This window comes from Hyla sarda, chromosome 5 (genome assembly GCF_029499605.1).
Source record: "Hyla sarda isolate aHylSar1 chromosome 5, aHylSar1.hap1, whole genome shotgun sequence".
NCBI classification, from domain to species: Eukaryota; Metazoa; Chordata; class Amphibia; order Anura; family Hylidae; genus Hyla; species Hyla sarda.
Window position 1 is genome coordinate 12773185 of NC_079193.1, and position 12872 is coordinate 12786056.

General features: G+C 45.1%; 1 protein-coding gene across 5 annotated transcripts in view; it reads left to right on the forward strand.

The window, feature by feature from the left end:
* Nucleotides 1-9117: 9117 nt before the first annotated feature.
* The window catches only part of LOC130272889 (anterior gradient protein 2-A-like), a 23196-nt gene continuing 19441 nt past the window's right edge, over nt 9118-12872 (forward strand). Inside the window, exon 1 of one of the 5 annotated variants that reach the window (XM_056518879.1) lies at nt 9118-9213. Coding sequence is in view for 2 of the 5 variants with exons in the window: in XM_056518877.1 (XP_056374852.1) it covers nt 10825-10888 (64 nt within the window). In the remaining 3 variants the exon portion in view is untranslated. Of the gene's footprint in view, nt 9214-9239; nt 9251-9441; nt 9474-10784; nt 10889-11678; nt 11699-12872 lie in introns of those variants that run through there. The other 4 variants (XM_056518881.1, XM_056518880.1, XM_056518877.1 and 1 more) reach the window with 4 other exon arrangements.

Genomic DNA, 12872 nt, shown 5'->3' on the forward strand with positions numbered 1-12872 from the left:
AAAAATTGGTGGAATCCTTTTTTGTTGTTTTCACCATAGCAAAAGTCAATTTGTAAACTATTCGTACCCTATAATGGGGCCTGTAATTAAACCTATCCCGCAAAAAACGAGCCTTCATACAGCTTTGCTGATAATAATAATACTAATAAATAAAAAAAAGCGAAGGCTCTCGGAAGGGATGGAAATAACTCATTAAAAACGACTGTGTTATAAAGGCCAAACACTAGTTTCAGCCTTAAGGGGTTAATCTTTATTCACATTATATGGGACCGGCCCTTTAAAGAGTCGGCCCGCACTTTGAACAACTTTGTCAATGATTAACCCTGGGCAGGGATCTGGAGTGCAGCACCCCGTAACGGCGCAGCTAGGGATTCTCCATGTATCGGCATGGCAACAGCTGTCATGTGCCGGCGCTGGGATTAGATGTCATAGGATTGGGGATGTTGCTAAAAAAAAATAGTAGATCCTGAGATCTTGGGAGCTGATCCTAAAAACCTCATCCATAGTCAGGTGTTTCCCATGGTCCCTAGGCAGGACTGGACTTTCAACATGGGCAAACTAGGCAGCTGCCTAAGGGTTCTGCATACAAGGGGGCTCAATAGGAATGGTCCCTATCTTGTCAAGTATCTAGAATCCAGTCATTTTGTAGTAATAGCAGAAGCTATTTCACAGATATGACAACTCGAATAACTAAAAGGAAAAAGGAAATACACCCCTAATACCCGGTATTGCCCCCGATTGGCAGGCACAAGCCTCATCAGGCGTTTCATATAACTCTGCACCGGTCTCTGAAAGGACTGGGATATATGACCCCTATTGAGACGTTTTCAGCTGTATGAGGGGTTTCTTGCATGTACGGTCCGGTTCACACCCGAATCTCTTATTGGGATTTAGATCTTGACCATTCAACCTCCACCAAATATGTTCGGTGTCTTTTAATAAATTTGGCGCAGGTCCATAGAAACATGACCAGGAAGTTGACCAAAAACATGACCAAAAATAAATGACCATTATTTTGGGTGGGATTTGTGTAACCCCTGTCACTATTTTTGGCAGGTATTGACTCCTCTCCACTCCCCCTACAGTTTGATTTGGTACAAAACCTGTGTGAGGAACCCGTCTCCCCGTAATAAACCCGTGTAATAAATGTTTACTAACCGACGTAATAACCCCGAGGCGACTTCTATAAATTATCATTACACGGCCGCATATTCAATATTTACCAGCGCCCCGTGCCAGGACGCTCAACAATCGTAACCATCAAATATAACAGAATGATGTCCTCTGTATATACAGGAATATATATATATATCACAGCCTCAGAATGATGTCCTCTGTATATACAGAAATATATATATATATATATATATATATATATATATATATATCACAGCCTCAGAATGATGTCCTCTGTATATACAGGAATATATATATCACAGCCTCAGAATGATGTCCTCTGTATATACAGGAATATATATATCACAGCCTCAGAATGATGTCCTCTGTATATACAGAAATAGATATATAAAAGCCTCAGAATGATGTCCTCTGTATATACAGGAATATATATATATATATATATATATATATATATATATATATATATACACACACACTAGCTTTTGCCGGCGGCTTCACTCGCATTAAATTTGGGGTAACATAGATTTACTTTTTATGATCCTATAGTAATGAGGCCGCTCTGGGTAAAGTCTACGTGCATCCAAACAACCCGAAACATTACATCTGCTGTTTCATGGAATTGAAGATCGACATCCTTTGAGGACTTTTACCGAGTCTGCACGCAGGGGAACCCACCTTCTCGCGCTGCTTGTATACTGCCAACAGTCCTCATATCTCATCCTCATATCCCGTCCTCCTATCCCGTCCTCCTATCCCGTCCTCCTATCCCGTCCTCCTATCCCGTCCTCCTATCTCGTCCTCCTAACCCGACCTCCTATCCCGTCCTCCTATCCCGTCCTCCTATCCCGACCTCCTATCCCGTCCTCCTATCTCGTCCTCCTATCCTGTCCTCCTATCCCGACCTCCTATCTCGACCTCCTATCCCGTCCTCCTATCTCGTCCTCCTAACCCGACCTCCTATCCCGTCCTCCTATCCCGTCCTCCTATCCCGACCTCCTATCCCGTCCTCCTATCTCGTCCTCCTATCCCGACCTCCTATCCCGTCCTCCTATCCCGACCTCCTATCCTGTCCTCCTATCCCGTCCTCCTATCTCGACCTCCTATCCCGTCCTCCTATCTCGTCCTCCTATCCTGTCCTCCTATCCCATCCTCCTATCCCGACCTCCTATCCCGACCTCCTATCCTATCCTCATAACCCGTCCTCATATCTTGACCTCCTATCCCGACCTCCTATCCCATCCTCCTATCCCATCCTCCTATCCCGTCCTCCTATCTCGACCTCCTAACCCGACCTCCCATCCCGTCCTCTTATCCCGACCTCCTATCTCAACCTCCTATCCCGACCTCCTATACTGTCCTCCTATCCCGACCTCCTATCCCGACCTCCTATCCCGACCTCCTTTCCCGACCTCCTATCCCGACCTCCTATCTCAACCTCCTATCCCGTCCTCCTATCTCGACCTCCTATGTCGACCTCCTATCTCGACCTCATATTCCGACCCGTAATATGTGTACCAGTTATTGAAATATCTCCAGCCGTACAGAAGTTATGTGGGAACATACATTTCCCATTGATTTGCATGGGACTTTAAACAAAAACCCCGACCCTCACAAATGGGGGTAGTTAAGGGTTAAATTAACTATCCTATATTTTAAGAGTGACCAAGTATTATCGAAATATCTCCATCCGTTTTTTAAGTTATGCAGTAACATATATTTCCCATGGACTTGTATGGGACCTTAAAAAAAAAAAAAGAAAATGAAAAAACCCTTTTCACCTCCTTAAGGGTGGGATTTCGAAAAATCCTTTCTTATTCCTTGTCTACGTCTTAAAAACAACACTTGTGCAAAAATTCAGGTTTCTAGGTCCAAGGGTTTAGGCTGGGCGTTAATGAGTCAGTGAGTCAGGTCTTCTCCTTTTATATATATGCCTTAGAATGATGTCCTCTGTGTATACAGAAATATATATAGATATATAAAAGCCTCAGAATGATGTCCTCTGTGTATACAGAAATATATATAGATATATAAAAGCCTCAGAATGATGTCCTCTGTATATACAGATAGATAATATACACTGGAGAAAAATCATGATCAGTATAAACTATGGACACATTAATATGATAAGTGACATGGAGGGACCATAATGGGTCTGGTCCCAACCTCTGACCCCATGGCAGTGTGGTAGCCCAGTACGGGAGGTGTTATCCCATACTCCAGCTGTCCTGTCAGGCGGCCTCCTTCAGTGTCCCCAAGGCCCCTGCACTTGTTTCCCCATTGTAAATATGTTTCACCATGTAAAGTGTTATAAAATGTAATGTTGCTTTAAGAGTTATACCATGTGATATGTCATGTGATTGTTATCCAGGAGGTACCAGTGACCAGGTGACCCCAAGAGTGACCTATGGGCTCCCTGCTAGTCTCCCCCATATAAGCCCTGGGTGGAGCTTCTCTCTCTTCGGCTGAGGTCCAGTGCAGTCTTGTCTAGTGTGTGTGTCCAGAGTGTTGGAGACCTCAAAGTCCAGTCTTGCAGCCGCCATCAAGTCAAGTAAGATAAAGTCACAGCTTTATGAGTCAAGTCAGTCCCTGTCATCTGTCAGCGTGGTCTGCATTCAATTGTCCAGTCCTACTACAAGTCCCAGCAAGCCCTTAAGGTCTCTGTGTCACTGGTCACCTCCTTGGGCCCTGGCTGAACTGTATAGACTTTACCATCTGTCTACCCTCAGTAAAGATACCATTGTCTGTAACTTGGCGTCGGAGTCATTATTGCCCCCGTGCCTAGCCCAGGATCCAGCGGTATACCTTCAGGTGGTTATAGGCTAAACCACGCCCTGGCATCACGAATATAAGGGGTTAATGCCATCTGCCCCTAGCGTAACAACATCTGCCCTGCACAACCCCCCCCCCCCCCCCACCATACCACAGCAGGAGGGCCCATGGTCATATTCCAGCAATTTATGTTGAAGCCCATCAACCAATCAGATCGCTTCTATCATTTTTCCGAGGCCTTTTAAAAAATGAAAGAAGCGATCTGATTGGTTGCTATTGGCAACTCAGCAACTTTTCCTCTGGACAAGTTTTGATAAATATACCCCAATATTTATGGTGCAGAATGGTACATACCAGAAATAAATTCTACATTGTTACATTAAAAAATATAGAATAGTCGGGGGGGGGGGGATGTATACTAAGTATCAAGGCATCTCCAAAACTTCTCTAATGTGCCTGCACCCGTCTAAATTTTAGGGTTTGCCTATGGGTGAGTATATGTTATGTTCATGTATGTGTATATCGTGTGTATGTGTGATGTCCCAGTATGGGATAGGCTCCTACAGTCCTGTCAGGTTGAGTCCCTGTACGTCCTCAGGGCTCTCCTGCAGTGTTCCCCATAATGTGAATAGGTTGTATATTTAGTATAAAGGACCTTTGATATGGTCACATGATTGTTAGTCGCCTGATGATGGTTGTCATATGTTTTGTTATCCAGAGAGCACCAGGTGACCACATGACCCACAGCTACCCTATGGGCTCCTTGCTCTGCCCCCTTTATAAGAGGGGGAGGTTCTACAATCTCTCTCTTAGATCCTGAGGTCATGTCCAGTCCAGACATTTCAGGGTCAGTGTCCAGCACACCTGGAGGCCTCAAGTCTAAACTACAGCCACAAGTCAGTAAGTTAAGTCATCTCTGTCTGCTGTCACTATCTTCAGTCAAGTCAAGTCCAGTATAGTCAGCGTGGCTGTCCTAAGGTCACTGCAAGTCCCAGCAAGCTGCGAGGTCCTTCTATGTTACTGGTCACCTCTCTGGGATCCTGGCCGAGCTGTAAAGACTATTACCATCTGTCTACCTCAGTAAAGCTACCATTAACCCTAACCTGGCCTTGGACTATTATTTGCTCTGCCTAACCTAGGACTAGTAATGCTACTTTCGGGTGGTTATCGGGAAAACCACACCCTGGCATCACAAATACCAAGGGGTTAACAACATCTGCCCCTACACCTGATATCACACCCGACACCACATATGTATATGTAGGTATGGGTATGGCATGCGTATGTATGTATGCAGGTATGGGTATACAGAGGGTTAAATGGGCACTGTAAGATATAAAAAACAACTTTTTATATGAAAACATCTCGGCAAAACAATAGTTTTTCTGATAAAATGTTCCCATTCTATTAAAGAAAATCCCACCACTAGGGTTCCCCATTCCTCCTGGAACACTGATGAGTCCCACAACAGAATGAAGGTGTCCAAGGGTGATGGACATGAGATGCCTGATGGACAAGGCTGCAGGAGGAACACAGCCTGCAGCTACACTGCTGTAACACAGTTTTACCAATCATGTGCCTCCAGTTGTTGCAAAACAACAACTCCAAGCATGCTTGGGCAGTCAAAGGATGTCTGGGCATGCTGGGAGTTGTAGTTTTGCAAAAGAAAAAGGCACACAGCTGAAGGCAACACTGCTGCAAAAAAAAAAAAAGAGTTATCCAAACACTGTACCTCCAACTATTCCATAACTACAAGTCCCAGCATTACAGGACTGGCAAAGGATGACACACATGAATGACATAGGAAGATGTAAGTTAAACACTCACCATATTGTCTTTGGTGGTAGAGTACAGCCAATCTCCAACAATCATTGTGTGTGTGTCTGTGTGTGCAGCATAAATCCAGAGAGGAAAGGGTTACAGAGCAGGGCTGCCATACTCCTGAGAGCAGTAAGTCAGTAGAGTAAGGGAGGGGGAGGAGTCATCACAGTGCAGGCAAGAAAGGATACGACCCCTCCATTTGGGAAGATGGAAAAGACAGTGAGCAGCTGTAATATGCAACATTTTTTTGAAGTATGGGTGATAGATACATAAAAATTACATGTAAATGATCAGGAAGAGGTACTGAGTAACATATAACAGTTTTTTTTTTTTTGAGGGATCTTACAGGTACGCTTTAAGCTGATCATATATATGTGCATGTATGTAGATATGGGTATGTCATGTGTATATATATATATATATATATATATAAGTGTATCGTGTTGTGATTGTGTATGTGTATATTGTGTATGTACCGTATTTTTCGCCGTATAAGACGCACTTTTTCTTCCCCAAAACTGGGGAAGAGGGGGAAGTTGGTGCGTCTTATACGGCGAATACACACCTATTGCGGTGGTCCCTGCTGCCATCAACGTCCGGGACCCGCGGCTAATACAGGACATCACCGATCGCGGTGATGCCCTGTATTAACTCTTCAGATGCGGTGATCAAAGCTGACCGCCGCGTCTGAAGCGAAAGTGACACTAACCCGGCTGCTCAGTTGGGCTGTTTGGGACCGCCGCGGTGAAATCACGGCGTCCTGAACAGCTTACAGGACACCGGGAGGGACCTTACCTGCCTACTCGGTGTCTGCTCCGTGCCGGGATCCCCTGCATGGCCGGCGCTCTCCTTCGACGTCATCACGTCGTCGCGCACGCCGTCCCGTTATCCAATAGGAGCGGCGTGCGTAGCGACGTGATGACGGTGACGGAGAGCGTGGATCCCGGGGAAGAAGACGTCCGGAGCGTCGGGGACACCACGGGGAAGCCGCGACAGCGATTGAGCGACATCCAGGGCAGCGGTGACGAGCGGTGACGGGTCCGGAGCGGCGGGGACATGTGAGTATTACCTTCTATACCAGTGGTCTTCAACCTGCGGACCTCCAGATGTTGCAAAACTACAACTCCCAGCATGCCCGGACAGCCGTTGGCTGTCCGGGCATGCTGGGAGTTGTAGTTTTTCAACATCTGGAGGTCCGCAGGTTGAAGATCACTGTTGGGTTCAGAATCTTTTTTTTCTAGATTTTGCACCTTTAAAATTGGGTGCGTCTTATATGCCGGTGCATCCTATAGGGCGAAAAATACGGTATATGTAGGTATTTGTATATCCTGTGTGTATATAGGTAAAAATATATGTACCCAAAGAAATTCCGCAGCACTCTGCTTTAGATGAATAGTGTCCGGCTTCATTCATCAAGTGAATTAGCGACGTTTCAACCGTCTCACGTGGTCTTTGTCAAGCAAGTAACGAGTGCACAAGTGTTACATAAATAGGAAGTACATGTGTGACATCATCAGACAGAATTATGTATCCAATAATAATAACAATGCAATCATTTGTGATCATAAAAACCATATCAAGAGACATGCGCGATCATAATAATCGTGATCATAATAAAAACATCATATTTGTGACATGTGGGCGTGTAATGAGGAGGAGTTATACTCTAGAGACATCACTCACCAGGACAAAGCATGTTCAGATGAATAGTAGTGTATTTCCGGACGCAGCGCATCATAGTCACATGATCTAAACCACATCACGTGACTATCGCGCGTGTCATGTGATTTTTGCGCTTGCGCAATGAATATCTATAGTCACAATGGCCTTTCTTTGTAGGCCTCATTCCGTTTTCGGTAAACAGTAGAATGATGGGCTTTACCAAAAAGCTCTATCTTGGTCTCATCTGTCCACAAGACGTTTTCCCAGAAGGATTTTGGTTACTCAAGTTCATTTTGACAAAATGTAGTCTTGGTTTTTTATGTCTCTGTGTCAGCAGTGGGGTCCTCCTGGGTCTCCTCCATAGTGGGGTCCTCCTGGGTCTCCTCCATAGTGGGGTCCTCCTGGGTCTCCTCCATAGTGGGGTCCTCCTGGGTCTCCTCCATAGCGGGGTCCTCCTGGGTCTCCTCCATAGCGGGGTCCTCCTGGGTCTCCTCCATAGCGGGGTCCTCCTGGGTCTCCTCCATAGTGGGGTCCTCCTGGGTCTCCTCCATAGTGGGGTCCTCCTGGGTCTCCTCCATAGTGGGGTCCTCCTGGGTCTCCTCCATAGTGGGGTCCTCCTGGGTCTCCTCCATAGTGGGGTCCTCCTGGTTCTCCTCCATAGTGGGGTCCTTCTGGGTCTCCTCCATAGTGGGGTCCTCCTGGGTCTCCTCCATAGTGGGGTCCTCCTAGGTCTCCTCCATAGTGGGGTCCTCCTGGGTCTCCTCCATTGTGGGGTCCTCCTGGGTCTCCTCCATAGCGTTTCATTTCATTTAAATGTCGACGGATAGTTCGCGCTGACACTGATGATTCCTGAGCCTGCAGGACAGCTTGAATATCTTTGGAACTTGTTTGGGGCTGCTTATCCACCATCCGGACTATCCTGCATTGACACCTTTCATCAATTTTTCTCTGCTGTCCACGCCCAGGGAGATTATCTACAGTGCCATGGGTTGTAAACTTCTTGATAATGTTGCGCACTGTGGACAAAGGCAAATCTAGATCTCTGGAGATGGACTTGTAACCTTGAGATTGTTGTTATTTTTCCACAATTTTGGTTCTCAAGTCCTAAGACAGTTCTCTTCTCCTCTTTCTGTTGTCCATGCTTAGTGTAGCACACACAGACACACAATGCAAAGACTAAGTGAACTTCTCTCCTTTTTGATCTGCTTTCAGGTGTGATTTTTATATTGCCCACACCTGTTACTTGCCCCAGGTGAGTATAAAAGAGCATCACATGCTTGAAACAATCTTATTTATCCACAATTTTGAAAGGGGGCCAATAATTTTGTCCAGACCATTTTTGGAGTTTGGTGACATTATGTCCAATTTGCTTTTTTTCCTCCCTTTTTTGGTTTAGTTCCAATACACACAAAGGGAATAAACATGTGTATAGCAAAACATGTGTTACTGCAATCCTTTTCTGTGAGAAATACTTCATTTTCTAGATGAATTTCAGGGGCGCCAACATTTACGGCCATGACTGTATGTATAAATGTGTCTGTAGATGGGTTTATATTATGTTTGTATATGTATATATAGGTGAGTATGTTTTGTCTATACCATGTGTGTATGTAAGTATTTGTATATCCTATGGGGGAGATTTATCAAAACCTGTCCAGAGGAAAAGTTGCTGAGTTGCCCATAGCAACCAATCAGATCGCTGCTTTCATTTTTCAGAGGCCTTTTCAAAAGTGAAAGCAGCGATCTGATTGGTTGCTATGGGCAACTCAGCAACTTTTCCTCTGGACAGGTTTTGATAAATCTCCCCCTATGTGTATATAGGTAAGTATATGTAATGTATATGGATGTATAGGTGAAGGTATGTAAATGAATATACACTGCTGTGGGGTCTCCTGTCAGGTTTGTATACATTGGGGGACATTTATCAAAACCTGTGCAGAGGAAGAGTGGTGCAGTTGCCCATAGCAACCAATCAGATTGCTTCTTTCATTTTCCACAGGCCTCTAAAGAGGCCTGTGGAAAATGAAAGAAGCAATCTGATTGGTTGCTATGGGCAACTGGACCACTCTTCCTCTGCACAGGTTTTGATAAATCTCCCCAATTGTCTATAATACTATAATCTCCAGCGTATGATCAGCTTTACCCCCTGATCCGTCTGATCCCGGCCCTTCCTGTCCACTATTACATGATCCTATCTCTTCTCCTAATTCCTTACATTTCCCTCCCAGTTTCACCAGTACGTCCCAGTCATGTCTCAGTTACTAAGCTGTAAACCAGTGGTCTCCAACCTGCGGACCTCCAGATGTTGCAAAACTACAACTCCCAGCATGCCCGGACAGCCGTTGGCTGTCCGGGCATCCTGGGAGTTGTAGTTTTGCAACATCTGGAGGTCCGCAGGTTGAAGACCACTGCTGTAAACCATTTAAAGGGGTACTCCCCTTTTTATTTTTTAAATTAATTGGTACCATAAAGTTAAACAGATTTGTGAATCACTTCTATTAAAAAATCTAAATCCTTCCAGCACTTTTTAGGGGCTGTATACTAAAGAGAAATCCAAAAAAAAAGAAATGCATTTCCTCTGATGTCATGACCACAGTGCTCTCTGCTGACCTCTGCTGTCCATTTTAGGAACTGTCCAGAGCAGGAAAAAATCCCCATAGCAAGCATATGCAGCTCTGGACAGTTCCTAAAATGGACAGCAGAGGTCAGCAGAGAGCACTGTGGTCATGACATCCGAGGAAATGCATTTCTTTTTTGGATTTCTCTTTAGTATAAATACTGGAAGGATTAAGATTTTTTTAATAGAAGTGATTTACAAATCTGTTTAACTTTCTGGCACCAGTTGATTTAAAAAAAAAAAAAGTTTTCCACAGTAGTGCCCCTTTAATAAACTAGAACAATGGCCCCGATTCCCCAGGGAATATGTGAGGTATACGGTATATACTGATCTGATACAGAAATCGAGCATCCACTGGACCGACACATTGGAACAAACACAAAAGCTGTGAGAGAAATATTAATTTTGTGTAGTTTTTCGGCCTCTGAATTTAACAAGAAGGTTTCCATTCACATCCAGCGTGCAGAGATGGTAACCAACAGGGTAGAGGATTTGGAGATTTGTATGAGAAAAAAAACAAGCACTGCCCCTGTGTGATGACCCCCCGCACCAGTGCAGGTACCTACAGGGGCCCCCGGCTGTTCTGCCTATTACATCCCTTATTATAGTGAAACATATAGATTTTATATTACAACAACTGTAAAATGTCCTCCGCAGCGACATCAGGATCCTGGAGGTGACGGAGGATTTATGAGGCTATAAAGGAGCGGGCGGAGGCCTTCCCTGGAAATCCCTTATAATTGACAGATATCAGAGTTATTGTAAATGCTAATGCTATATTTGCTCCTTGGAAATCTAAATGATTGATAACCAATATGGCCGCCTTTATTGGTCCCAATATGGCCGCCATTACAGATCCCAATATGGCCACCATTAAAGGTACAAATATGGCTGCATTATAAGTCCCAATATGGCCGCCAGTACAGGTCCCAATATGGCCACCATTACAGGTCCCAATATGGCCACCATTACAGGTCCCAATATGGCCACCATTACAGGTCCCAATATGGCCACCATTACAGGTCCAAATATAGCCACCATTACAGGTCCCAATATGGCCACCATTACAGGTACAATAATGGCCGCAATACAAGTCCCAATATGGCCGTCATTACAGATCCCAATATGGCCTCCATTACAGGTCCTTATATGGCCAATATTACAGATACCAATATGTCCACCATTACAGATCCCAATATGGCCACCATTACAGATCCCAATATGACCACCATTACAGGTCCAAATATGGCCATAGTACAGGTCCAAATATGGCCGCCATTTCAGGCCCCAATATGACCACCATTAGAGATCCCAATATGGCCACCATTAAAGGTCCAAATATGGCCGTAGTACAGGTCCAAATATGGCTGCCATTACAGGTCCCAATATGGCCACCATTACAGGTACAAATATGGCCACCATTACAGGTATAATAATGGCCGCAATACAAGTCCCAATATGGCCGCCATTACAGATCCCAATATGGCCTCCATTACAGGTCCTTATATGGCCAATATTACAGATCCCAATATGTCCACCATTACAGATCCCAATGTGGCCACCATTACAGATCCCAATATGACCACCATTACAGGTCCAAATATGGCCATAGTACAGGTCCAAATATGGCCGCCATTTCAGGCCCCAATATGACCACCATTAGAGATCCCAATATGGCCACCATTAAAGGTCCAAATATGGCCGTAGTACAGGTCCAAATATGGCTGCCATTACAGGTCCCATTATGGCCACCATTAAAGGTAGAAAAATGGCCGCATTGCAAGTCCCAATATGTCCACCTTTACAGGTTTTGTAGGTATTAACACCTGGATATCCAAGAGTTGTCAATGACAGACATGCCTTAGTTTGGACCAGTGTTTCCAAACCAGGGCCCCTCCAGCTGTTGCAAAACTACAACTCTCAGCATGCCCAGACAGCCTTTGGCACCCTGGTTGGGAAACACTGGTCTGGACACTCAACAGCTATGATGGATCCTTTGATTATAATTGGGTCCGTGGGGTTCCTGGGGCCCTGTTAGTTTTGATGGTAAGAATAGTGCTGAAATAGTCTAGTAAAATACGAATACACCAATAGAGTCACAATCAATAGTTACTGATACTGTATGATGAAATAATTGGGGTATTACACCTCAATGATTCAAGGTTTACCTCTAATTGTTACCCCAGCAGATAACACATCCTAGATCTGAATGAATGAACTAATCGTATGAAATCCTTTCGTCTTTACATAGTTGAATTCGCTGACAACAAAATCCCCAAAAATTTTCAATGGAAATCAGATTTATCAACCCCTGGAGGTCTGGATATGGAGTCACACTCAAAATCACAGTGGAAAACCCCACTACAGGCTGATCCAACTTTATGTAATGTCCTTAAAACAAGTCCCAATGAGGCTCAGTAGTGTGTGTGGCCTCCACGTGCCCGTATGACCTCCCTACAACGCCTGGGCATGCTCCTGATGAGGTGGAGGATGGTCTCCTGAGGGATGTCCTCCCAGACCTGGACTAAAGCATCCGCCAACTCCTGGACAGTCTGTGGTGGATGGAGCGAGACGTCCCAGATGTGTTCAATCGGATTCAGGGGAACGGGCGGCCAGTCCATAGCATCAATGCCTTCCTCTTGTAGGAACTGCTGACACACTCCAGCCACATGAGGTCTAGCATTGTCTTGTATTAGGAGGAACCCAGGGACAACTGCACCAGCATATGGTCTCGCAAGGGGTCTGAGGATCTCATCTCGGTACCTAATGGCAGTCAGGCTACCTCTGGCAAGCACATGGAGGGCTGTGCGGCCCCCCAAAGAAATGCCACCCCACACCATTACTGACCCACTGCCAAATTGGT